The sequence below is a fragment of the Lichenostomus cassidix genome, chromosome 4A (assembly GCF_008360975.1).
Source record: "Lichenostomus cassidix isolate B80296 chromosome 4A, HeHo_3.0, whole genome shotgun sequence".
Taxonomy (NCBI): domain Eukaryota; kingdom Metazoa; phylum Chordata; class Aves; order Passeriformes; family Meliphagidae; genus Lichenostomus; species Lichenostomus cassidix.
This window is the reverse complement of record NC_139485.1, coordinates 13,857,344-13,885,226: the sequence shown is the minus strand read 5'-3', so window position 1 is coordinate 13,885,226 and position 27,883 is coordinate 13,857,344. Positions and strand designations below refer to the sequence as shown.

The window sequence follows — 27,883 nt, the reverse complement described above, 5'->3', positions numbered from 1 at the left end:
TTATCATCAATTCTTAACATTTTATTTCTTTACTGGGTTAAACAAGGAGCAGAGAAAACCTCGGCCCCAAAATACAACAGAACTGAAAGCATTACAGGTACAGAGACTATTGAACACAGAGAGTAGTAGGATAATATTTTAATACAACTGAATTATAGCATGGGATTGTGTTTTTGTTGGGTTTTTTTTTTGTTTTTTGTCAAACCAGTTTGGAAAATAAATGTAATAGGAACTAGTGCAAAAAAGTTCTAAACATGAAGCACAGTGTATAAAATGGCATAAGAAAACTGTCCCCTCGAGGACACAGTCACTTTCTTATGACAGAGGGGAAAAAGAGAAACAGAAGGGGGGTGGGAACAGAGGGAGGGTCCGGGAGGCGGAGGAGGAAAAGCTGGAAAGAAAGAGAAACCGGGCCGGGGGATTAGAAAGGATACTTTGACTTCAGCAATGTTGGTTTGTGTTTCACCACCACTCACTGGAAAAGGACCTCGTTGGGGTCGGCCGAGCTCTGTCACCACCCACATGGCACAAGCACTTGAGAAGGCTTTGGGCACCAGCAGCCTGGGCACTGCAGGCCACACAGGTCCCCCTGAGCTCCCCACTGATCCCCCCGAGGCTCTGGGACACCCAGACCAAGGCAGGGAGCCCCAGCTCTGGAGGGAGAAGGGCACAAGGGGCTGAGGTCTCCTCCTGCTCTCCTCTCCCTTCCCACATCCCTCCTAAACGTGGCGTTGGCTCCCTCAAGGACCAGCGCGTGGAATTTGTTCCCAACTTCCACCCCAGTGCTCAGACAGGAACATCTCCCTTTTGAAGGCATCCTGAGGCTGTGTCCGAACAGGAGGCTCAGAGGAGCTGGATTCAGTTTGGGTTGGGACAGAAAACCAAACCAAACCTCCATCAGAGGGATGGCTGGGGATCCCCAGGAATTCCTCCCAGGCAGCAGCATCTCTGATTCCCCTGGGGAAGGTGTCCTTCCATTCCCAAGGTGTTATCCTAGCCTGCTCAGCCAGGCTTTGCTCCAGCCTGTTCCCACCACGGAGCCACCCAGCCTCCTGCCCTGGAGAAACTGGCTGGATGCTATTTTAAGGAGAGCTGGTTGGAATTCCTTACAAATTGCTATTCTCTCCCAATCCACTGCTGCCAGTTCCAACTGTATCAGCAGAAAAAGTATGATTGATTTTTTTTTTTGCTTTGTTTTTGGAGTATGAAAGGTTTTGTGGGGAAGGGCTGTTCTGGATGCATTTCTCAATTTGAAAAAAAAAAAAAGGAGAAAAATTGGTCATAATGATCAATCTGGCTTGTTTTGACAAGTTTCAAAATAAAAAAAAATCACTGTCTGGCTCTTTTTGTCTTTTTGTTTTGCAACTCAGGCATGTCCAGTTCCCAAATACATTTAAAAATGGTAAAACCAACCCCAAATTTCATAAGCCAAACCTAATTTTGGGGGTTTTTTTGTTGAGTTTCAGTTTAAAACAATCGGAGTTGTCAACTTTCTGGGCTGAAAAAGGATCACCCTGAAATGCTAAAAAGGCTGGAAACTGCATCTGGCCTTGCCTGGAACACAAGTCCTGGAGATGTGGAGCAGGAAAGGGTAGAGGGACTTGGCTCAGGAACTCACCATCTCCTGCCCAGGCCTTTTGAGAGGGGCTGAGAGCTTTGAGAAAACCCCAGCAACTATTAAAACTAATTATTCCTAATTTTTTTATGATCCTCAATTAAAAATGGTCCATCCTCCACCACAGCATTCCTTCTGCTCCCCTCCTCCTTCATTACAGAGACTTGCAGGGCTGGTAAGTCACCCAAAGAGCCACCTGGACCAAGAACACCCAAAAAGAGCTGCTAAAATCCTTCCATTCCTGGAATAAAATGGACTCATGGTGGGAGCTGTGCAGCTCCAGGGCTGCTGTGACCCAGGAGCTCTAAGCAGGCTCCTTCTGTGGGAGAAGGGATGATTTTTGGGGTTGTGTGATAGTGGTACCTCCAGCTGGGATGTCCATGAGCTGACTTTTGGGCTGAAGGAGATCCTTAACATCCAACCTGAACACCAGACATGGTGTTCCTTCCCAACTTTTCCAGCCTAATTTAAGAGAGGTTTAACCCCCCAGGGACAGGAAGTCCCAGGGAAGCACAAGAAGCTGATACACAGAATTCCCTGCCTGTCCTGGGTTACAATGTAAGATGTAACCAAAAGTATGTATTTTATTACCATCTCCATAAGCTTTTAAGACAGGTGGGGCAGTGTTCTTTATCTTCTCCATGACTCAGTCCTGATAACTCCCTCTGGGGGAGCAGCAGCCACTCTGTGGGGAGCCATCTCTGCTAATGGGCCATCAGGGTCTCATAGAATGACTCACAGATCACATCACCCCATTGTGAGATGCCCTGCCCTGTGGGGAGGACTGAACACCCCACCTGCATATAAACTGAGTCTTTGGAACACTGGATGACCACTTCCATTGGATTCCCACAGGAGAAGAGCTCCAGAGTCACCACTGGACTTTCAGAGGCAGACCAGATCTTTCTTCAGGATCACCACTTCAACCAGACCACATCCATCACTCCAAGGAGATTGCAGCCACCATCTACCTGAACTGCTATCACCACCCTGACCAACAGGGTGGCAGGCTGTGCTCTGACTCTGTGTCCTGGATTACAATATAGATGTATTTAGTATTCTATTACCACTAGCTGTGGGACATAAGCTGTTATCTCCTGCTATGACTCAATTCTGATAACAGACAATGGGCCATCAAGAAACCACCACATGACTCTGGACTTATCTCATCCTATTGTGAGATGCTCCACTCAGGAAGGAGGAGCCAAGCATTCCCACGTGGATATAACCTGGCCTCGGAACTGCTCAAGTCAGCACTGTCTGCTGGATTCCCAGAGGACAAGAGCTACCACTGGACCTTCAGCTGGAGACTAGACCTTCACAGGATCACTGCTTGAACTGAACTACTTCATTTGGACTGCTACCACCACCCTAACAGGGTGTCAGGTTGTATCTGACTTTGTCTGTGGTTTTTTTTTCCCCTTGTATTATTCCACTTTTAATTTTCCTATTAAATTTTAATCCTGACTTGCAATCTCTCACTGGTTTGTTTTCAAACTAATACACTCTGTCAGTTTAAGCCAGTGTTTCTATACTGTTGCCTTTATTTCAATTTTCCTATTAAATTGTAGTTCTGACTTGGAATCTCCCCCAGGTTTGCTTTCAAACTTGTACATTTTTGGTGCCTCAAGTGAGGCACTCCTGGTGGCTGAGGTGGGAGATGGCAGTGGTGAAACACAGCGTTCTCTCCTCGCTGGTGGTTTACACCAAGGATTCAGACTCGGAGTCAGACAGTGAGGCTGGAATGATGGTGAGTGATGGGGGAGTGCCCATGGGAGAGAAAGGAGGCTTGGTCTCAGCTGGGTACAGAGAAGATAACTTTACCTGCCTGGATGGGGACAAGGAAGGGTATGAAGATGAGGGTGATGAGAACCGCAGGCAGTCAGATGATGATTCAAAGACTGAAAAATCTAAGGCTAGTGACCTAAAGGAATTCCCAGAAGTGGAGAAAAGAGATCCTCAGAGGCTGGTTGCTTCTTTTTCAGAGAGACTGCAGAACATGTCCCCAGATGAGATCAAAATCCCACCTGAGCCTCGTGGCAGATGTTCTAACCAACTGCAGGATAAAATTGAGAAGCTGTATGAGAGGAAAATGAAAGAGGGCATGGATATGAACTACATCATTCAGAGGAAAAAGGAATTTCGCAACCCCAGCATCTATGAAAATCTGATCCGGTTTTGTTCCATCGATGAACTTGGTACAAATTACCCAAAGGATGTGTTTGATCCTCATGGCTGGTCAGAGGATTCATATTACAAGGCACTAGCTAAAGCCCAGAAGATTGAGATGGACAAACTGGAGAAGGCCAAGAAGGAATGCACAAAGGTTGAATTTGTGACTGGCACTAAAAGGGGTACAACAAGCACTGCTTCCACAACCACCACAACATCCAGCACCACTGCAGGAAATGCCCAGAAGAGGAGGAGGAGCAAGTGACACCACCGAGGAAAGGTCTCATAGAATGACATCATCCCACTGGGAGATCTACTGCCCAGAGGGGAGGAATTGAACATTCCTACCTGAATATAATCTGAGGCTTGGAACACCACGGAGACACTACCACTGGATTGCCAGAAGACAAGAGCTCAATAACCATCACTGGACCTCCAGAGAAGGACCAGGTCTCTCTACAGGATCACTGCTTTGACAGAACCACATCCACTGCTTCAATGGGTCTGTAGCCATCATTTAATTGGACTGCTACCACCACCCTGACCAACAGGGTGTCAGATTGTATTTTGACTTTGTCAGTCTAAGCCAGTGTTTCTGTACTGTTGCCTTTAATTTTCCTATTAAATTGTAGTTCTGACTTGGAATATCCTGCTGGTTTGCTTTCAAACTAGTACACTGCCCCATCGCTTTTTGGCAGAATCCAGGGATGTTTCTGTCCTGACTTTGTCTCTACCAATCCCTACAGGCATTCCTTTCCCGGGCGGCAGCAGGAATGGGATTAGGGTGAATCACAAGCTGATGGTAACCTGGGCTATGGGACCTCACTCCCTCTGGCTCTGTGGAAATCATGGAATCCCAGAGTGGTTTGGGTGGGAAGGGACCTTCAAGATCATCCAGTTCCACCCCCTGCCATGGGCAGGGACACCTTCCACTATCCCAGGTTGCTCCAAGCCCCTCCCAACTTGGCCTTGGACACTCTCAGCGATGGGGTAGCCACAGTGTTTCTAGGCAATCTCAAAAACCCATCCCAAACCTTCACACTCAGTGCCACCAGAGAGCAGGAGGCACCTGCAGAGCTCAGCACGGGGACACCCCATGGTCTGGCCCTGCAGGATCCTGCCCAGGAGCAACAGATATCTGGAATTTTCCCTTTATTCCCTTCCTCCAGGCGGCAGCCGAGCGTCTCCCGGCCCCGCCCGCGGCCCTGAGTGGCAGTGAATGAACTGCCCTGACATCTCCTCTTGAAGCAAAGCAAAATGTGTTGAAGAAAAACCAGTTCCAGATGTTTTCCCAGTGTTGCCAAGTTACTCAACATGTTCTGCTTTAGTTGTCAGATGCTTTCAAAGCGATTTCCCTAACTCCGAGCACGAATGGTGAGGGCTCTCCCTGGGAATCTTCTGCCTGGGGCTACCATGGATCTGTATTTTCATAAGAAAAAGACTCAACTAATGATTAATGTTCCCCAGAGGAAGCGGGGCCTTTCTTTGGGATTTTTCTTCAGTTATTTTTAATTAATTTGTACAACTGGCAGCTACATGAAAGTGCAAAACCCGGGAATAACGCTGGACCCGGCTCCCTTTGCTCCTTCTCCTGACCACACCTGGAGCCTGTGGAGACAACATCATCCCTCACCTCCCACGGGATGAGAAATCCCCTCACCAGGAAGCAATCACTGCTTCATACTGGGAATTTTCTCTGAGCAAAGAGAAGTTTATCCATTGAAGGAAAGTTTGAATTTTACACATTAATCCCAACATGGGGCACTTTCTTTAGGGAGAAGAGATAAGATCATTGGATGAAAAGGACAAAGCCCCTTTGGTTTAAGTTCCTGGCAGGATAAATCATTTAGAGCTCATGTTTTCCAAGGTGGCTTTGGGAATGTGGGATGCATTTGGGATTGCAAAGGGCCCCTGCTCTGGTGGACACAGGGCTTGGGGTGAAGCATCCCTGGGCACACAGGGCAAGGAAGCCCTTTCCCTCCTTATCCAGGCACATTCCCTCTTTATCCAGCCACATTCCTTCCTTTTCCAGGCACATTCCCTCCATGTTGTAGTAAAAATAATGCCAGTGGTGTTAAGTGAGACAATGTCACTGTCTGCTTCCCAGGCTGCTCTCTTGGAGAGCAAAGCCAGAGTGCTCAGGGATGGAGGATTAGGAGGTTGTAATGTCAGACCAAAGGCAGGAATTTTATCCAACAGGCTCCTGATGACGGACTGCTCTGTACACCGCTTCCAGCTGCTCCTGCTCTGGGAACAGCCTTGTCTGGATCCGTTTAAGGAGATTGGCAAAGTGTTGAATGCAGCATATGGTGCCCTAAAACCACAGAACTTATTGACAGCAGCCCAGACTTGCTAAAGAAAAGATCTCCTTCCAAAGCCTCGCTCTGGGAAGACTCAGCACTTTCCTCCCACTTGCAGCAGGTAAAGCCCATCCCGTGCTCCCAGAGTGGATCTGTATCCTGTGTGCTCCTTCTGCCATCTCATCCTCCTGGGAACACCTCGTGGGAGCCATGGCCTGGAAACACACAGATCTCCTCCAAAACTGCTCTGGGGGTCTCCTCACTCCTGGTGGATGGGGCTCAAACCTCCCCAGTAGCCACCTTGACCAGCCCAGTTCTGAGCTGGCACCACTTCCCGATTCACTGGGATGCAGCGTGTGTTCCTGGCCTCCTGAGGGAAGCCTCCAGCTGGTGTTAGGGAAGGTGAAACCATTTCTCACAGCTCCCAAGTTATTCCAGCAAATCCCTGCCAGCACCCCCTGAAGAGGACTTGGGCTGTTGGACCTCACTCCTGCAGCTCTGTGGAAATCATGGAATCATGGAATGGTTTGGATTGAAGGGAACTGAAAGTTCATCCTGTTCCACCCCCTGCCATGGGCAGAGACACCTCCCACCAGACTGGGTTGCTCCAAGCCCTGTCCAACCTGGTCTTGGACATTTCCACAGCTTCTCTGGGAATCCCACATCACCCACCACCAACCCCCAAGTCTGGCCTGATGCTCCATCACTAGTGTGACATGAGCCCCTCGCGGCAGGAAGAAGGATCCTCAGGATGGTGCCGAATCTGGATCCAGATCTGGATGTGGTGCAGGGACTGAGGCTGGGGCACCCTGTGCCTGCCAGCGCTGCTCAGTGTCACACATGACACAATGAACAGGGCCAGTGACTCAGGGCCACTCACTGACGCACCACACTGGGCTATTCTTCTCTCTCCCAATGAGTCGATCCAAGATTGGACACAGCCTATCTCTGAGAGAGGCGCCTGGAATTAGCTTAACTCTTGGCAGTGCAGGAGAAATCTAATTTCCTTCAGGATCCGGCTGTCTGGAGGCAGGGATGGGGCTGTGCTCCCTCCCCTGGCCTGCCTGGGAGCTTTTGCTCCTTGTCAGAGCAGCTCCACAACCCACTGCTCACAGTAAACCAAGGAATTGGATCCTGGTTTGCAGAACTGCTTCACGTCCAACTGCTTTGACTGGTGTAAACTAGGCTGGAATTATATGGATGTCATGAGGAATAGTCAAATGAGAAACATCCTACTTTTTTGGGTGGCAACAGCTAGGGAATCTGCTCAGGAAACACTCTCCATCCTCCATGAGCACCACTTCTCCCATGCCAAAAACAAGGGGACAACGGGATCACAGGTCTCATCTCTGCAGGACTTTGGGAACAGGCAACTGGTGGTGTGTAAACATCACCCCAAAGCTCTGAGATTCAAGTCAAAGCAGGAATCAAACATTCAGCTGCTTCTCAGAGGCTCTTTGGTCTGGAAATGGGCTGGAAATGTCAGGAAACCTGTGCTTCCCACGAGATGCCTGGTACTTCCTTCTTCCAGCCAGGCAGGAAGTAGCTTTGCTCATGGGGGTCTGCTCATGGGGCTCTGCTTCACCTCGGTTTTGCTTCACGTCAACAGACTAGAAATCACAAAACTCCTAGTGGTCATCAACTCTGGGACTTCCTATAGCCTTGCAGGGATAGGGGAATAATCTGGGATGCAGCAAGACATTCCTCCTGCTCCATCCCTGTCTCCTGCAGTGATCCACGCATGGCTCTGCTGTAGCTTTCTGTCAAGAGCCAGACTGGCATCAGAGGGACAATTCTAGCCACTCTGGGAGCAGGGAGTGCGTTCACACCCAACTCATGACCTCGTGCTAAAAAACCCTCTCCTCCTTCCCTGCTCACACCCAGGACAAATTACAAACCCTGGTGCCTGGCCCAGAGGCACCACCTCAGTGTCCATGCTGGGAACAGTTCTAGTGGGTGGGTGGAAAATTGGGAGTTTCCTAGGAAATGACCCAGGGATCAGATCCTAGGGATCTGATGTCTGTTCGGGGCTGAATCCCTGGATATGTTGAGCTCAGATTAAAAAAACACCCCAAGTGAGCTGAATGAGGCTGCACCAGCCAGTACCTTGCCCGGCCAAGTCCAGCTGGGATCCTAGAAATTTCCGGATCTGGGGGCATCCATGGATTGAAACTATTCACAAAAATGCTCCTCCCTAGCTGGGCTTTATTAGTGCCTCTTTGTGTGGGAGACTCTCCCTCAAAGCCAGATTTCTCCAGCCCTTTTGCCCAGTCCTCCTGCCATCCAGTCAATGATTTGTAGCTGGGAAGCATGGAAGGATGCCTTTGGGATTCCCTGCATCCAACTGTTGCCACGTGGGATCCCTCTCCCTCAGCCTGTGTGCTGCTGGAATCACATCTCCCCAACTCCTCACTGACACCAGTCCCACCAGCCAGGAAGGACAACGAAAAAGGTTACACCAAATCATCAGGACACTTGGCAAAGTGGGATGTGGGAATGCTGGGGACGTCCCTCCTGCTCCACACCTCCTCCCTCTCCACCTCCTCGCACAGAGGAGCAGGAAAGGCCAGGCTGGAGGAGCAGGTTGGGATGCAGTGAGACCAACCCCGAGTGGTACCACAGTGCAGTGTCACAGCATCCCACTCCCGTCCCCAAACCCCACCGGCGAGGCAGCGCCGCGCTGAGGATGCTGCGCCCCACCAGGGTGGTTCTGCCCCGAGCCGCTGGCTTTTCCCTGGGACAGGAGTGGGACAGGCTGTGCCAGGAGGTGCTGCCCCTCCGCCTGCTCCCTCGGGATTCACAGACCCAGGAGAAAAGGAACGAGGGCCGGGCCGACCGTCAAACCTCGGCACGGTGCGGGCAGGGGAGGCGCGGGAGCCCAAGGCACTCGCGGCAGCGGCCGGGGGACGCTCGGCAGTCCCACGGGGACACCCCTCGATCCCAAGGGACCCCTCCCCTCGGTCCCCCCGCCCCCGCGCCGTTCCCACCCGCCCGGCGCCTGCGGGGCCGGGAATGCTGCCCCTGCCCGAACCCTTCTGGCGCCGGGTCCCGCAGCCCTGTGCGCGTTAGAGACTCTTCACCACGGGGATGCCCCGCGCGAGCAGCTCTTGGGGGATGTGCGGGGGTGCGTGTGTGCCACCCCCAATCCCGTGCCTCCCATTGGAGGAATAGCATGTGCCCCCCTTATGGAAAAAAGATCTGGCGTTCTCCTTGGAGGTCGGCTCTGCCCTCTGCGTCACTCGTCCCGTGCCACGCTCTCCTCCAGGGCGGGCGGGGCCTCCAGGCCGAGCCCCCCAGCGCCACCGTGCACGCTCGAGAAGGACACCATGGTGTGGAGGAGCATCAGGACCAGCACGCACAGTCTGATCCTGCTGCTGCTGAGGCGAGACCCCGCGGAGACCGGCAGCAAGGACGGGGAGCGGGGCTGGTGGTACTGGTGGTGGTGGTGGTGGTAGAGGTGGTAGTGGTTCTGCCGCTGGTGATGGAGGTGGGGGTCGTGGCGGTGGAAATGGAGCGACTCTGACGCCGTGGATTTGGGGGATGTGTCCTCGTTGCTGTCTGGGGGGTGCTCGCAGGAGTCCCATTGCACCTCGCAGCACTTGGCCTCCTCGTCGGGCAGCTGGTTTTCCAGTAGCCCTGCGGGAAGGAAGGGAGCAGGAGGAGGGGTCAGTGGGATACCGAGGATGAGGCTGCAGAGGGAGTGAGCCCTGGTGCCTGCAGGGGTGGTCCCGTGGAGTGGGCACACCTGAGAACCAGGACACCCAGACACCCCCTAGGACTGGCCCCCAGCACATCTGTGAGCTTACACACACCAGCAAGGCGAGCTCCCCAAATCCTGCTCACAGAGGTTCAAGACCCCCACCCGGCTTTAATCCATCACTTGCAGCTCCTTCCATGCTTTAGCTTTCAGTCAGAGGTGGGACCTTCATCTGCCGTGCTGAGATGTTTCTGTGTCCCCGTTAACCCCTTATACTGTACCCTCGGGATGGCCACATTTCGGCACCAGGCAATATTTCCACACTGCATCTCCTCCCACTCCACCCTGATGAGCCTTCCAAACCTGGGAAGTGAGTTGGAAATTTCCCAGGGCTCACCATCACCCCGCCCATGCCCCGTGTGAGCCCTGCCCTCCTTACCCGTACAGATGAAGCCAGGCAAACCTCCATAGATCAGCTCATCATTGTCCGGTAACACGAAGGGGCACCTGGTCTGCACCTCCAGGCAGTATTGCTTGCATGGGATCCGCTGCCGGCACTGCTGCTGGGTCACGTTGAAATACTCGGAGCACAGCCACGCCTTATAGACAGCCTGGGGGAAATCATGGAGAGGGACACGTCACTGCCCAAGCTCTGGGATAGCTGGAGCATCGCAGTGTAAAAGGGGAAGGGAGAGCTCCCAGTTCTCGTGGGAAATGTGTGTCTGGGTCATTTGTTTAACAGCGATGGATTCAAATAACCCCCCGGAGGTCACAATGGTGGAACTCATCTATCCAGCTAAATCCACCACAACAATAAAGCTAAGTAACCACATGGAATAATGTCCCCTACAGACAGGCACCGTGACAGACTCCATCAACATCAGTGGCCCAAGAGCTCGGTCTGTCACACAGAAATTCAAATGTTGCTTATCACCCATCCCAGAGCATCCTCCTCATCCCTGAGACATCCTGCTGCTCTCCTGGGAAGGGGAGGGATTCTCACCTCCCCTAAAGTGCTTTGGTCCCCATCAGCTCTGGACGTGGGACATGGGACAGCAAAAGAGATCATGGGCCAGTCCTCACTGGAGATTTCCTGCTGGAAAAGCTGCTGGACAGAAGCAGCTGGGATGCAGTGCCTGCAGCTGCTGCACCTCAGGCTTGTCCCTCTCTGCCACCAAATAACACCCTTCCTCACCTTCCCCACCTGGTCCTGGGAGAGATTCCCAATTCCCTGACATCTGGAACTTCTGCTGTGCCATTTCTTTTGGCTCAAGAGGGAAATTTGTTCATTTTCCACAGAGGCACTAGCACTGGGATGTACCAAACAGCGGTACGGGTGTCTCCATGTGCTCTGCTCACCTTCCTGATACTTTGAGCTGCACTTGGCAACATTTCCAGAAGGAAGAGCACCCTAGGGGTTCAGCTGTGACTGCAAGGCTGTGCCACATTCCCTGCCTCTCCAGCTTGTCCAGTCCTGGGTTTCCCTCTTCCTTTCCAGCCTCCTTGTGCTTGTGCCCATTGAAGATAGCTGGGCACAGCCCAGATGGCCTGAGTTAGTAGCATATTCCCAAATTTCCCTTATCTCCCCAGCATCAGGCACGGGGGAAGTTGTTTGTCTCCACTGACTGTAGCAGAGAGGGAGGGAGAGCTCCCATTTCTCCTGGAGTGCATCATCCCTCAGGCTGCAAAAAAACCGTGGCAATTCCAGCTCATCCATGAACTCATGTGGGCACGAGTGACAGTGCCACAGTCATTCCATGACCACATCCAACTTCCTTTGAAACCAGCTAGAATGGACTCCCTGTGATTCAAAGGGAATGAGTTTCCCTCCTTGGCATGCTTGGAGAAACCCTGTGCTCCTCCTTCCAGCTGCATTTTCATTTTCTGGAGGCTTTAAACCCATCACTTCTTTGTTTCCCCATGTTTTCTACAGATCCTTATCATCGCTTGTTTGGACCATGGTGGTATCTCAGGATTAAAGCTGGTTGGGAAATTCTTGGCAAGATATTTTAGGGTTTTTTTTCCTCCCTGGAAAATGCCAAATCATGAAACCCAGAATTTTCATGAAAGTGTGTTAGTTTTGGTAAAACTTTTATTGCAAAAGCTTTAATGGGCACCAAGACACAACTTATGGAGGGAGCATAGAGAGAGCTCAGGGGACAGTGACACCTTACAGTGATGGGACACAGCACCAGGGGGTGTAAAATGGGCTCCAAAGCATCCACTGTCTGCCCAAGATTTATCCTGACAGGACACATCCTTATTCCAATCCGAGGACTCAACAAGTCCCTGCCTGGACACAACGCTGTTGTTTCCACCCGCTCCAAACACACTCCAGTGTCATCTGGAGCAAGACAGAGAGGGCCCTTATTAATTACCTTAATTATTTGGGCTGCCTTTAGAGCAACAAAAGGGTGTGTGAGAACACCTCAGTCCTCTGGAGTGTCCGGCAGTGAGGGGCTGGAGGTGCTGCTCCTTTCCCTGGTGATCATCCAGGATTTTGGACAGCTGGTGTGGATGACCTGCTTGAATTTCAACTGGCTGAAGTGGGGTGGGATGAATTCCCCCTTAAGCCACGAAGTTTTCAGGTTTAAAAGCCAGATGCATTAACTAAACCATAACCAGCCTGTAGTTTAAGGGGGAATTATGACACAGCAGGAGCTGGATGGGCACAACTGCTGTGCCTGGCCCCATCTGGGATGGACATCCTGAATCCATCTCTCCAGCTCAGCCTGTTTTCCAACCCTCATCTGCCTTAGGATAAACATCTCCATCAATGGGACTTCCTCGTGTTTCCCAAGGAGGCTGTTTTACAGCACTTATCTTGCTGCCTACAAGTTTTCCTTCATACTTGACCTACATTTTTCCATCCAAAAGTTCACTCCCTTCAATCATTCCCTCCACCATTCCCTCTCCCTGCTCCGTGTTTACACATCTCTAATATTTGCAGATGTCTCACGCTCCCCCTTTAGTCACAACTCAGGCGAGCTCGGCTGATTTACTCGCTTCTATTTCCTGCCAGTCTCTTTCCCAGCTCCAACTCTCTCCCACGCTGCTTCCTAGATCCCAGTCACATCTCAGCTCCCACCTGGGCTCATGTGCAGCCCTGCATGGAGAGTACACTGGGTTCTCCAGCAGAGGACTGTTTGTGTCACCTGAGCTGTTCTGGCTCTGGATTTGGGTGGAAAATGCAGCTGGAACAAGCAGATTCTGTATGGATCCACACGTTTTCTCCCTCAAACATTTGTGTTGATTTCCAGCAAGGAAGTCTCGCAGAGGGTTGGAGTCGCAGACATGGACATTCCATGAATTAATGAAAATACGGAAGATTGCAAGAGATTGCAAGGAACTGATGATACCACCAGAGAAGGCAGAGTTGGAGCACTCATCCAGAACCTGAACCAGGATTTCCTGTGTGCCTTCTTTTTTTCCTTTCCTTTCCAGGGCAACCTGCCTTCCCTGAGGGAAGCACTGATCCCAGCCAGCCCTGCCACGCTGGGCTGCAGATCCTCCAGGTGTTGCAGGAGGAATTCCTGCAGCTCTGCAGCATAGAAACTACCTCAAAAATTTTTGCCCATACTAAAAAATGGAGACAACCAAGACCTGCTGGTCCACAAGGGCTCTCCCACTCCACTGGGATCAGGCTGAGACACAGGTGGATCCCCAGGAGATCCCAGTGTCCTCCCATCACTCATCCACAGAGATCCATGTCACAGGCAAGGAGCAAATTCCCTTTGGATGCTCAAGGCTTTGGTATCTCCAAGCTTACCCCACACAACCTCCTTTGTTTTGCTGTTAAAAAAGACATGTGAGAATTTGGGACAGGAAGGAATTTATTCCCTGCTTAGATCAACTAGGAAAGCTCCCTGGTTTCCATCCCTGCCCTCTCTGGATTCTTCAGGAAGCAGGTTGGGTTGCAATCAGTGCTCCTGCCATTCTGGTTTGGCTTTTGGCAGATCTCCAGCCTGGCCAAGTAAATATAAGTGACCTGAACTCCAAAATAGCTCCAGTTTGGTGCCCTCTTCCTGCATTTTTAGCTGGCTGCATAACTCTGAGAAAGCACACAGAATTTGGCTGCCCAGGAAAGGAGCCAACTTCAGAAACCCCATTTATATGGAAGGAGGAGGACAGGCTATCTGTCCACATCGGAATTTTGCAGGTGGAATGAAAAACCTCATCATAAAAGACATTAAAAAAAACCCAAAATGAATTGGATTTCCACTAGGGAATTAAGCTCCCTGTCTGCTCACACTTCCAGCAGGATCTGGAAGCAGCAGTCAGAGGGACAGTGCTTTCACACAGAATTCTGTGCCAAATTAGAGTTCTTCCCTGCCTGCACTATTCCCTCTGTCTCCTGTCAGTACCAGGACAGCATTCCCCACCAAACAGCTTTTCCAGAGTCTTTCTGTGTCCTTGTCCTGCACAAATTTGGCCACTTCAAGGCCAGTCCAGTTGCTGCCAGTATGTTGTAAACTCTGGCATTGCCTGTAGAACCATCCAGATACATTTTGGGAGAACCAAGGAGCAGGAATAGAGCAGCATCCCTGGGATACACCACCTCTGCAGAGGATGCAGTGCTTGGGATAGTCTGGATATCCACTGGGAACACCAGCTATAATTAACACAACAAACTGTTGTTTTCCCATTTGAACAGGAATCAATGCTCAGGAAGTCTCCCCAAGGAAAATCCTGCTCATGGCACAAATGTAACAAACTCTTCTCCTTAATTACAGGCAGGGGTTGGGGCAGCATCCCCAGCCCAAAATCCACTTCTCTGGAAGGGGGATCTGCAGGCTGGAGAGCAAAGAGAGAAATGGGGAGGTTTTCCCTACAAAATAAAATAAAAAGAAGACATGGGAGTGTGCTTGGACCAGAGGTGAGGATCACTCTGGAAGCTGGGCTCTGCCATCATGACTCTCCCTCTTTTCTCACTGGGTGCACCCAGCTCCCAGCTTCCAGGAGGGATGGGAGGAGAAATCCCTACCTGTCCCTGACAGACCCCCAGCCTGGAGGACCCCCTGCCCCTCCCAGAGCACTTCCTGGGACTCACATTTCCATCCTGGCCTGAGAGGAGCATCTGGAGTGGCTGTGCCTCATTAATCTTTGACACAGGGAAATGAGCACTGCTAATGAGCCACGCGGGCAGCTCTCCAAGCTCTGGCACATCAGGATGCAGCGCGGGAAGCAGGACAGGCTGGGGGGGAGAGAAGAGCCCCCTTGGATGGCAGAGGATTAAGGGAATGCTGAGGTCCAGGGCCAGCCAGGAAGAGTTACAAACACATCTGCAATGTCCAATTACCACTGTATTCAATTAACTCGGACAGCAACAATGTGGAGCTTTAAAGCAGCTTTTCTTAAGCTTTTTAAAAAATTCTCCTTGCTGTGGGGTGTTCCAACATCATCTCTGGAACAGCTGATTCTTGGTTTCTTTGATAGTTCTGGAGTTGTTATCCCTGCCTTGACACATTCACATGCTCTGAGTTAGGAGAGCGGGGAGAAAACACCAACCCAACCCTAAACCCCAGCAACTGGGCAGGATTATGGGATTTGAATTGTTTTTCCTTCATTTTTAATATGAAGTTGCCTTTTGCCTGGCGATGACAGTGCTGGAGCCGCAGCTCCTCCGTTTCCCAACCAGGGGAGCCTCTGCCCATTGTACCCAGCTCTGGAGGGCACGGAGCAGTGGCTGCGGTGGGCACTGGGATGGGGCTGCCAGCAGGAATGCCAGGGACATGGATGGAGATGGGGGAATGGGGGAATGGGGATGGATGCAGGCAGGCGGCAGGGAACAGCACTGGTGAACCCTGGCCAGAGCGGGTGCTCCTCAAACACTACTGGAAACTCCACGTGGAGCTGCTGGGCTGGCTGGGATGTGCTCATTTCAGGCTTTCCACTGCCCTGTAGCCCACACCTCTCCAAGGCTGGTTTTCCCAGAAGTTCTCCTCAGCCATCCCATCCATGACACCAGCTCACATCCTGCTTGTTGGGCAGCATTCCAGGTGCAGGGGGGTCCAGGTTGGCCACCCACCAGAGTGGAATGTCCCTTGTGCTCCCAAACTGTGGCTCCCCACCTGCATCCCAGGACCAGATCCACATCCTTTGACCTCAGTGATGAAGTCACTACCGTATTACCTGAAAGCAACTTGTCAGAGCTACTCAGTCATCATTCAATGACCCCATGAAGCAGCTGATAGTTTTAACGTTTAGAACTTTTAATTTTAGTTTTAAAAATAAAGCATTTTAGCTTTAATTCCCAGTTCTTGGATTAAAGGGACTGTCTGAACGCTCCCTCTTTTAGAGGGAAAAGCCCCGAATTCCCCCTCCAAGACTTTCAAATGCATTCTGAGACACACAATGCCCCAAGTGCTCATTGTCCAAAATTGGGAGAAAACAGTTTTAAAGTGTGACCCCCCACACACCTGACACACTCAACACCCAGGTAACAAATGTCACACTATGTCACGATATCAGGCAGCTTGACACATGCCTTGGGAAGAACTGGAGTGGGAAAGGATGGGAGAACCAGCATCCCAACATGTCACTGCAAGCACATGCACACTGTCAGCACCCACAGCAGGGTGACAGCGTCAGCTCCCAGCCCTGGGAATGCTCTCAGGGGACAGACACCACAGTCACAGCCTCCTGGCTTTGCTCCTCTGCTCATGACACCCAGGGCTGTGTGCAGAGCCCAGGGAAAAGCCAGGTCTCATTCCAGCAATGCCACACTCCTCTTGGAACAAGCCCAGGAGGAAGAGCCTGTGACTGTGGTTGTACCAAAGCAGGAAGCATTCCCTGCAAAAGCAGAGCTTGTGGACTTGCTTTGGACACCTCTGGTAGCTCCTGCACTGAGGGGACAGAGCACATGGCATCTCAACATGGCCATGTGCCTGTGGCTATTGATTAATCACAGCAATTAATGGCACAGCTGGATGAACAAGAAGGCAGTGACCAGTGCCAGGCCCTCCTGCTTTCCACAGCCAGCGCCTGTCTCCAGGCATGTCACAGGTTGCTCCATGTCCCTGCCCAGCAGTGTCTGCAGCCTCTTCCCTCTCACCACAGCTCCTGTTTTCCCCAGTGCTGGTTGGGATCTGGCTGGAGGTTACATCCCTGTCCAGCCACCCAGGCCTGCCTGACCACTCCTGCAGCCCCCAGCCCGTTACAGGAGGCGCTTGGCCCCAGATCACTGCTAGAAAACATCCCAATTCCCATGGAATATTTCCATTTCATCATCAAACTCCACCTCAGGATAGATGCATCCTCTCTCCAAGGAGGGTGAGCATGGAGTGACAATGCTCTGCTCACAGATCTGAGCTCTCATCCCAGCGTTCCTGATGTCAATCTCCTGTTCAGGCCCCCCTCCTCACATCCTGGGTGTGTCCTCCCTACTTGCCCTGGGAATTCCCTGGCAGTGTCTGGGACACAGTGGCTCAGCCATGGTGGCCTGCCTGTGGGCACTGCTGCCAGACCCCAGGCACAGAAAGTCCCTGTCCCAAGGTCCTGGGAGCACAGTGAGCCTGGAGGGACCAACATTCCCAGGCTGCAGTAAATCCAGGCTGCTGCTTTGTGCTCCCATTTCAAGGAGGGTCAGGCTTTAGAGAGGAGAAAAGCAGCTTGTCAGGAAGGCAAGGCCAGATGGATGTGGAGGTTTGTGTGGGAACGGGATGGACACCAGAAGACAGGGACAAGCAGCTGCTGGCCAGGGAGACAGCAGCTCTCCTCAGCATCTGGAGGGCTCTGTCCTTGTGACATCTCATGGCCATGGCCCAAGGGGGAGGCGGGGTGGCCAGGCCTCCAGTTCCAGGGCCTCACCACACTCTAAGGAAAGAAGTTGTTCCCAATATCCCATCTCACCCTGCCCTCTGGCAGTGGGAAGCCATTCCCTGTGTCCTGTCCCTCCAGACCCTTGTCCAAAGTCCCTCTCAAGCTCCCTTGGAGCCCCTTTAGGCACTGGCAGGGATTCTAAGGTCTCCCTGGAGCCTTCCCCTCACTAGGTGAACTCCCCCAGCTCTCCCAGCCTGGCTCCAGAGCAGAGGGGCTCCAGCCCTTGGAGCAGCTCCATGGCCTCCTCTGGACTGGCTCCAGCAGCTCCATCCTGTACAATCCCTCACCTGCCAGCCCTTGCTGAGGCTGCAAAGACCAGTGGGTCACTTAGCAGCCCATCCTACCAGCCCAATTAGTTAAAAAGTAATTGAAGACCTCTGCAAAGCTGAAGCTGAACACGGGACAGAGGGAAAGTGAGGTCCCTGCAATCCATTAGGATGGCTTGAGGAATTCACTCCCATTAGATCCTGCTGCAGTCAGGGGCTTAGCAGGATTCAAAAGTGGATTAAACATTTATACAGCTAATGAGAACATCCTGTTACATTAGATAGGATATAAAAAAATAAAGGCGAGACACTTCAGTGCCACTAGCCATAAATTACCCACCAGTGATGGGGGCGAAGGAGAAGCTTCTTCGCTCATCCCCCTTCCAAGGAAGTGGTGAGGTTGGAAAATTGTTCTTAGGATGGTGTGAGCGTCCAGCCCAGCAAGGGCTGCCTCACATCCAATTCCTATGGAAGGGCCCAATCCTGCACTCTTCCAGTAGCCCCTTGGGCAGGATCCTGCAATATCTCACTTGGCACGAGTGTGAATGGGACAGGGTGTAAGGCAGCATGAAGAACCTGGTCCTTCATGTCATCCTTGTGCACCCTGTGGGGTGAGCAGCAGGATCTGGTCTCTCCCAGCTCCCTCATGGAGCAAGCAGCAGGGAGACAGGAGCATCCTGGCTCCTGGGCACCTTCCATGGACACAGGGAAGTGTACAGCCTTCCATGCTCATGCTGGACCTTGCAGCCACCTAAACTTGTGCCCACAGATCCCTTAAATGCAGGCAAAGATGATTTAGAGATGCTTATCAGCTCTCCTGGCAGCTCCTACTGCTGGAGACACAGAACAGACCATGGCTCATGTCAGATCCAAGAGCGGCAACTTCTGGTTTTCCATCCCTGGCTGAACACCACTTGCAGAAATCTCCTGCTCCCTTCCAGGGGAGGAAAGCCCCAGGATAACTCTCAGTCTCCGTGGTGAGCAGCAGGCAGGCGCTCCCGGCTGGCATCGCTCCTCAGGCAGCAAATCCCAAGGGATGAGCTACTGCGGGGAAGCCCCATTCCTGCTGCTCTCCCCTGGAGCAAGCCCAATACAGCCTGGGGCTCTCCCTCTCCCTCTCCCTCTCCCATTATCCTCTGCACAGGGAAGCAGAATGCTTCCCTTGCATTCCCATGAGCAAGGAATGTCTGGAGAGCTGTCCCAGGACCATGCTCCAAGCCAGGCTGCCATCCCAGAGCTCCTGGTGCTTCCTGACAGCCTCATTTGAACGGGACAGCAAGGAATGATGACAAACATGCAACATAGCACGGCAGGAAAATGCTGCTCTGCACACACATGCAGAGACTCCTGTGGATTCCTCCTCTCCACATCCAGCTCCATGGAAAATGACACAGAAGACAAGCAGCTCTAAGGAAGATGAGACTGAAGACCAAGAGCAAGTCAGGGGGATTGGACTCATTACATTAAAGACAGAAATATGGCTCCTGCTCTGCCAGCACTGGTCAGTCCTTCCCAAACTGCACCTGTTCAGAAAATTCCAAGAAAATTCTGCTTGCCTCATCTCCCTCCATAACCAACACCAGTGGGGAATGCTTGGAACTGGTGCCTGCAGACACAGGGTGTTCCAGGCTCCCTGATCTGGGCAAACCCAGGTGCTGGCACAGCCCTCACCCTCCCATCCCAGCCATTTCCAGGTCCCCTCTCCAACTCTACCTTCACTCTCTTGTCCATTTGCAGCCTTCACCCGCCAGCAGCGCTGCAGAGCTGCTGTGCAGGAATAAGACTCCAGCCAAGATGCCAAACACGTGTAGCTTTTACTCCCAAGAGGATAAGCAAGGCAGGTGGCATTTCTTTCTCCAGCCAGGACCAGCAACACCGGGATGCTGGTGTAGGCAGGGCTCTGGAAAGCCAAACCCTTGCCAGGTGAGGCCATGTCATGCTGCTTTTTTAACAGAGTGGCCACGTTGGCAGTATCTGGAGGAGCCAATGCTGCCAGCACTGCTCCCCCTGTGACACCCTGGGAGCATGGCTGGGAGAGAGTCCCCAGGGAAAAGCCAGGAGCCGGGAAGAGAAGCGAGGCTGAAGCAGCTGAGCTATCCCAGGCAGGCAGCTGCCGGCTCTGCCCGCGGGAATGGGGCTGGAGCAGCGTGGACAGATGGCTACTTCTTGCCCAGGCAGCCTTTGTGTCTCATTCACAGATTTGCTGTTCCTGAGTCATTGCCCTTCAAAGGACAGTGGAGCTCGCTCCTGTGTGGAGCCAGGCATGAGTCGCATCCTAATGGCATCCCGGTGACAGCGGAATAGCCCCCAGCAGCCAAGTACATCCTGCCTGCCTGCCTGCTGCCTCCCACCCTGGGGGACAGCTCAGGAGCCAGCAGCAGAGGAACAGCCGGTGGAGCATCCATAGGGACAGGCCTGGGGACATGGGATGTTTTGACAAGCCCTCTCTGTGTGTGGTCCTTGGCACTGCCCGGTGCCGGGGTCAGGCCAGGCCATGTGTGATCCCTGCTGGGCACAAACGGCTCCTTTCGTGATGGAAAAGAATCCTGTCCTCAGGCAGGAGCCAGGTGAAACCCATTGTGAGGGCAGATCCAGCTGGGTTCAAGCAGACACCCTGTACATTCTCTCCCACCACCCGGTGCTGCCTCCTCTCCCCGGGATGCATGCAGGGCTGGAAGTCAGCGAGGCACTGGCACAACCCTTTATCCGTGGGGAGTACGGATCACTGCTTGGTAGAGAAAGCAGCGTGGCAAGACATCCCCAGTCTGGACCACCATAGGCAGACTGTGGATGTGCACAGCAAGGGGGCTGGGGGTCATGTTGGATTCCCAGATCCCACATTTGGCTGACATCACCACCAGGAGCACATGGAGCCAGATCTGGCACTGGAGCCTGCGGCACTTGGAGCTACTGGTGACAGTTTGATGGAGACAGATCTCACCCTCCCTCGCTGTCCCTGCACCATTTCCTGGCCTGCCTGTTGCTCCATGGAGACCTGCTGCTGCCTTGGGAAGCTTGTGGGTTTTCCCTGCAGCACCACAGACAGACATGGGTGAGGACAGGCAAACGACAAGGACTGACAGACAACCAGCATAAAGGAGGCAGCCAAACACCACCCAAATCCCCCATAAATCCCTCCCATTCACACCCTGACCCCATCCCAGGCCACTTCACCCCACAGCACCTGTGTGGGTACAGCCTCCAGCCCACCACATGTTCCCAGGCAGCTTGGGATGTCTCAACCCCAAGCAAAACTCAGGACCATCCCAGCACTGTCTGAGCATCCCCATTCCCATCTGGCTTGCAGCCTTCCTGGAAGTCCCAGGTACCACTGCAGCATTCCTGACACCTCTAGACCTTTTTTTCTACATGGCAAACTTCAATCAGTTCAGTTTTTGCTTCTCTTGTTTTCCAAGCCTTGATCTCAGTTTTCAAGCATTGAGGAGGTACCAGACACAAGGCACTGGAATTGGGCTGTGCCAGAGGCTGCAGCCACAGCACCTGCACACCAAACTCACCATGCTCCTTTGGTCCAAATTCTTTGTACAACTGAACCACATCTTTGTGCAGGGCTGCAAAAAGTTCCCTTTGCTCCCACAGAATGAGTGGGGAATGTGGAGCCACACGCTTGGCTAAGCTCGTGCATGTGCTCCTGCTCCAGCTGCCAAATGACTGGAATTACTCTGGAATTCACTCCGGAACCTTTTTTCACTTCATGAAATACCAGTAAAACTCCACCTCACTGGCCAGCCTGGTTCTGGAGGAGAAGCTCCGGAGCTGACAAGGTGTGTGGGAGCAGCCTCTCCCCTTCTGGATGCTGCTGTTCCTGGTGCAGCAAATGCTCTAGAGGGGACTAGGTCCAGTGTGCAGCTTTGCAGTCAACCATTCATAGATTCTCTGGAAGCCTCAATATTAATATAACTCCTCAAAAAAGCACAAGGTTTAGGTGAAATCATTTTTGCTGCGGTCCACAAGGGACCTTCCCTCTGTGCAAGGAGCCATCCAGACTCGGAGCAGGAGCACACCAGGTTGAGCAGCATTTTGGATAAGCACAGCCCAAATAAACTCAACTTGAGCTACTTTTGTGAAGGTAAAACGCTGCTTTGGTTCCCCCAAGAGGCATGCCTGGCACTGAGAGAACCCCAAGACATGGTGTTGCCAAAGTTCCCAGCCCCAGTGGGCTTGGATGTCCAGAGGACACTCCACAGGGAGAGATGCTCCACAGGGATGCCAATCACTGATGCTACTCCAGGTTAAACAAGAGCCAGAAAACAGGACCCAGAGCACTGGGGATTGATTTGCTCCCTGCTCCAAGTGGGCTGTGCCAGGGGTGATGGCAGAGCAGGAACAGCTTCCATCTCTTACCACATCACTGTGCACCCACGGCACAGAAACACTGGCAAAGCCTCAGGAGTGAAATCCTGCCCTGCCAGGGGTACTAGGGAAACCAGAGGTGCAGAACCAGACCCCACAGCCATGGGCCTGTGCACGGAGAAACCTGATAATCTAATCACATCTGAGATGCTACAGGTCCTGTCCAGCCCGGCCTGCCCAGCTCTGCCTGTCAGCCCTTCTCTCTCCACAGCTTTGTTTCTCACAGCCTAATGACTCCTTAATTCCACAGGCTGTGTCCCATAGATCTTGATTTGCCCCAGGAATGGTGGGAGGGGGCACTTTCAGGAGCTGCTGGGGCAGGAGCCAGCACGCAGAGCTCAGCCTTGGCACGAACAAAGCCCTCATCTGGTGGTCAAGCCAGAGAAAAACAGCTCTTTTCCTGTTTGAAAAGATGGAAAAAAGGCACAAACGAGCCCTAAGCATCCCTCAGGGCATTGCTTTGGAGAGACAGGTATTTCCTCCTGCACTAAGTCCTGCAAAGCCTGGGCTCAGTTTGAGTGCTGCTGCTGCTGCCCCACATTTCCTGATGGATATATGAGTCCAATATCAATGTCCCCAGGCTGTGTCCTCCTCAAAGCCCTTTGGAAGATGCTCCAAAGTGTCCCCACAACTCCTCAACGCACCAAGTTCATTGTGTCCTGCAGTGACAAAGGGTACAAGTCACACAGGAACAGGCGAGATGGAGGCAGCTGGCAGCTGCTCCCGACTCAGTTAATGACTTTTCCCACTTATGCTCATTAAAACACAGGCGTTTTCCACCTTTTATCCACCTCATCCCTACCTAGCACCATGACCCGGCAGGCAGATCCTCACAGCAAGAGGTGAAATGTGTTTGAGAAGATGGATGCACCTTGTGGACCCACTTCCCTTTTGCACTCCTGTCTGCAGGATGCCAGGGCTCCTGTCCATGCGGGTTCCTCTAAAAGCCAGACCTCCAAACTCCCACTGAATGAGAAATGAAAACAATAAACCCCAGAAGCGCATCTTCATGGTTCACCATCTCTCAATCACAGGGATTTCTGGGGTTAGTTGTAAGAGCAACAAGTAAAAGATTTCCAGGGAGTGATTTGGAAGCTTATGGTGCTGCATGGGAATAACAACATATGCAGAAAGTGGGATCTGCCCAGGAATGATCCCCAAGCAGAAAATAAAAAGCCAGAGTATGACAGCACTGAGTAATCTCAGCATCTGAATTACACACAGACCCCACCATTTCATGGGATTCCTCTCTCCCAGTGAGACTTTGGTCCAGTCTTCCCCAAACTCCAGGCACAGACAGATCTGGACTTGGGATGCTTAGGATGCAGTTTCCCTTCCCAGCAGCACCCGCTTTTCCCTCCCAAACCTGAAGGCAGCTCACAGGATGATTTATTAATAGGGAATTATGTGTCTTCTGAAACTAATCCACAATGCTCAGATGCTTCCAAGTTTTTAGGTCGGGGTCAAACCTGCCGCTGCAGGAAGGAACCAGCAGCTCCGGTTGGGATTTGGTGTTGCTGTTATTTGAAATCAGATGGAATAAAGAGCCAAATCACTGGAGTGGTTTGGCTGCCACAGAGCTCCCTCTGAGCTCTCTAGTGAGCCACACTTCCTAGGGACCGAATTCCAGAGGGATCCGTGGCTCTGCAGAGGGAGGCTGAGTGCAGGTGAGCTGGAGCTGCCGTGCTTCCCCACCTTCAATTTTCCAGCTGCTGTTATGGAATGGCAGGGATGCAAATGGGAAGCAGCAATAACCTTCCATGCACAGCTACCATGGTCCCGTGTCCCAGAATTATCCTTTAAATCCTGTTTCTCTAGCTCCAGAGCTCCTGCAGCCAGAATCCTGCTGTGAGGGCTCTGCAGGAGCTCTCACACTGGCCGAGCTGCACATTCCATTCTGTTTTTCTCCACTCCTCTCCTGTTTTCCTGTCATTTGCTCTCAGATGTTGTCACCATCGAGCAGTAGCTCTGCCATCCCTCACAAACAGGTATTATTTAGCATCTGGATGGAAATTACCAATTCAAACTGCCTCAAAAATCCCACCAGCCACATTTTTCCAAGCCAATGAGTAATTGCAGTCCCTGCTCAAGTCCAGAGGACTTAAAATCAGGCCAAAACTCGCTCATCACCACAAGGCTGGAGGAGTCTGGCATTAGCCTCAATTCACAGATGGGGAACAGCCACTGAGAGGGAAAAGCTGAGTCTCATGGATGTGAAAAGCTGGAGTAAGGCACCTAAATATGGAGTGAATAGCCTTAAATGAAGCAGCCTGATTTTCAGGAGTGACCAAAAGGACGGGAGCTGTTAGGGCTCAGGTGGGAGCATGCAGACTTGGGCACTCCCACGGGAATTTCCCCGTGGGTGGCCCAGGGGAGTGTGCACAGGTTGTCCCTGCTGTTCATGCCTCCTGTTGCTTCCCAAGCACCGCCTGTGGAATGCAAAGCTGGAGCTCACAAATGCTCTAAGGATGCACTGACACAACACAGAGCCAGTTCAGAGGTAGGAGTCTTGCCACTACCTCCAGCTCTGCGTCTCCCAAGCACATTTCCTGCTCTCCCATCAAGGATGTTAAATCCAGGGACACTTAATGGAGACTCATCAAAGCACAGCTCTGTTTCTCTATACTTTAGAGTCCCAACATAATGATTATTTTCTCACCTCTTTCACTTCTCTCTCTGCATGTCTCAGCAGAGATGCAAGCTAAGCCTGAAGCTGGAATGTCTATGCTCCACCAGACACGGCCCAGGGAGACCCTGCTCCTGCTGGGCCCCTGGGAGGAGGAGCAGCACAATGGACAGCACCAAACTCCCTGCAGAAGCAGAGCTGCAGGACCAAACTACTGGGAGCAGGCTGAATACTACATCCCCTGGAAACCACAGGGAGAATTTGGGAAAGCAGATTGTAATTGCCTGGCTTGGCCCAGGCCCAGAAGGCCAGCACAAGCTCCTGTCCAAAGCCAGCTCCTCACAAAAGCGACCCTTGGAGTGGTGGTCAGGATCTCACCAGCGTGGCCTTGGTGAAAGACACCACCTCAGTGTCCCAGCACTGCTCCTGGTGCTGCTCCCACACTTTCCCAGGGCATGAACATCACTCCAAGAGCTGCCCTGCAGCTCCAAGTGTCCCTCAAAACTCCGGTCCCAGACGAGGAGCAGCCAACTGTTCTACTACCAGGAGGCAAGCTCTGCCACTGTCCCTGGGGTGGACGATGCTGTCACACACCCCAAGACACAGATCTGATAAAGGGAAGCAGGTTTAATTGTGGAGACCATTGCACTTCCCAGAGGTGACGTCTGGAGGGAGCATGCACAGGTGAGCCAGGCAGGTAGGAGCAGGCAGAAACTGCAGGCACCACGGGCTTCTAAGAACAGAGCATCCAGAAGAAGCACCCTGGGGGTTCTGATGGAGATCCAACCACAACTCTCATTTGGGAGAGGAGACAGCATCATGCTGAGGCTTGATCCCATTGATGTTGGGAGAGGCAACCAACCCATCGGCTTTCAGAACATGGACTGTGAGCCAGGACTGGGAACAGTCAGTGACCCTGGGGGCAACACCAAGGGGGAGGCACAAACCAGCACCTCTAGTCCAGCTCCCTGGGCAGAAGGGGTGGAAGAAGTGGAAAACAGCTGCTGTGTACTGGGAAAGGACCCTGGTACCATGGTTCATCTCAGGTCACCACTGGTCTAATGACAGCCAGGCAGAGTCCCGAGCTGTCCCAGGAACAGCAGCAGGTCTGAGGTAGAGGTGAGGGGCCCCACACCTGCCCCAGCTCAGCCCCTGAGTGCACAGGGGAGCACATGGAAAGGGGTGTCGGTGAGGCTAGTAGGGATTGGGGTGTCGGGAGTGGGGTGCTCAGATTGAGGTGTTGTGAGTGGCATGTCAGGATTGGGGTGTCATGAGTTGGGTGCTCAGACTGAGGCGTTGGGAGCAGGGTGTTGGGAGAGGGATGTCAGGAGCTGCCTGCATGTGCACAGGTGTGAATGGACGTGCCAAGTCCCACTTTGCCTTCTCTGTCCCACCACTCTGTCCCAGCTTTCCAGAAGGCTCCGTACTTGTCCCACCACCACTGCCAGGAGAGATTTGGGGAGCAGAGGGAGACCTCAGCCCGTGGACAGGCGAGGGTGCAGGGTGACCACGGTACCTCCATGCAACCGAACCCTCTGCAGCCCAGCTCGCCCGGGACAACCCCCTCATACCTTGCAGTCTGTCAGGCAGGATCTGACCGAGTACTCTTCCGATTGCAAGTACTTCTCCAGCAAGAGGTCGAACTCCTCGTATTTTTCCTGAGCGTGTTGGTCCAGCCGCTGGTACGCCTGGACGCAGCTGCTACAGGCCTCCCCGCCCAGCGCCCCGGCCGCCGCCACCACCAGGTCCACCATCAGGTTGTCCAGGCTGCAGTCCAGGCCGTCGGGGCCGGCCATCTCCCGCAGCAGGTCCCAGATCGTGTAAGTATCACAAAAGGAGAGGTTGAAGTTCCTGAAGTAAGCCTGCAGGAAGGTCCTTTTGGAGGAGGGCGAGGCGAAGAAGGGCGCGGCGGCGGCGGCGGCGGCGGCGGGGGGCGAGCGCAGGGGCGCGCCGGGGGCCCGCGGGCGCTGCGGGGCGAGCAGCCGGGCGCACGCCGAGTCCAGGTCCCCGCGGGCGGCGGGGCAGGGCCCGCCGGGGCCGCGGCTCAGGTTGCCCAGCAGGGCCTCGCAGCTGCCGCCGCCGCCGCCGCCCGCCGGCTCGGCCGCCAGCAGCGCCCGCGGCCCGCGGCCCCGCGGCCGCTCCCGCGCCCGCAGCTTGGCCCCGGCGCAGAGCCACAGATGGTCGGAGAGGAGCACGGTGAAGAAGAGGAGCGAGGCGAGCGACAGGCGCCATTTCTGCGCCCGCTCGGGGTCGGCCACCGGCTTGTCGCTGCGGCGCGGCGCGCAGCACACGGCCCCGCCGGCGGCGCCCCCGCGGGGGGACATCCAGGCGCCGCGGATCATGCCGGGGGCGCGCGGGCGGCGGGCGGGCAGCGCCGCGCTGCCGCCGCTGTCACCTGCCCCGCGCCGCCGCCATGCCCGCGCCGCCCCCGCCGCGCCCCGCCGCCGCCGCCCGCCCCGGCCCCGGCCCCGGCCCCGGGCATGCCCCGGCCGCCCTCACTCGGCTTTCCGCTTGCCCCGGCGCGGTGCCGGGGCCGCCCCGCGCCCGCCGCCGCCGCCGCCCGGCCCCATCGCCCTCAGTCTGTCGCCATCTTCGGCCGCGCCGCCAACACCTTGAGGAGCCGCGAGCGCTGCGCCTGCGCGCTGCCCCCGCTCCGCCGGCACCGGCACCGGCACGGCCGCGGCCCGGCCCGGCCGGCACTGCCGAGGTGCTGAAGGACAGCTCCGCTCGGCCGGCCGCGCCGGGACACACCGCACACCCGCCCCGGCTCCGCCTCGCCTTCGCACTCTGCCTCGTCCTCACCCCCACCCTGCCCGTCAGCTTCGCCCTCATTCATCACCTCATCCGCACCCTCAGCCTCACCCTCTTCCTCATCCCTCCCCTCATCCTCACCACCACTTCATCCTCACCCTCATCGTCACCTCACCCTTGCCGTCATCTTCACACTCACTCGCCCTTATCCCAACGCTCACCTCACCCTCTCTGTAACCCTCATCCACACCTCACCTCCAT

At 53.7% G+C, this 27,883-nt stretch overlaps 1 protein-coding gene and 1 pseudogene across 2 annotated transcripts; one reads left to right on the top strand and one right to left on the bottom strand.

Annotated features, from left to right (window-relative positions):
* On the bottom strand, positions 1-27,577 carry NALF2 (NALCN channel auxiliary factor 2). Of its 2 annotated transcripts, none has more exons than XM_085060623.1 (3): positions 26,443-27,577; positions 10,248-10,395; positions 1-9,723 (listed from the first exon to the last, which is right to left on the bottom strand). In XM_085060623.1, the coding sequence occupies exons 1-3, from the start codon at positions 27,211-27,213 to the stop codon at positions 9,323-9,325; spliced, it is 1,320 nt and encodes a 439-aa protein (XP_084916749.1). In that variant the 5' UTR covers positions 27,214-27,577; the 3' UTR covers positions 1-9,322. The 2 variants fall into 2 exon arrangements, with proteins under 2 accessions (XP_084916749.1, XP_084916748.1); XM_085060622.1 differs by having other exon boundaries at positions 10,224-10,395; positions 26,443-27,500.
* On the top strand, positions 3,276-4,052 carry LOC146437532 (SAP30-binding protein pseudogene; annotated as a pseudogene).
* Positions 27,578-27,883: the final 306 nt, after the last annotated feature.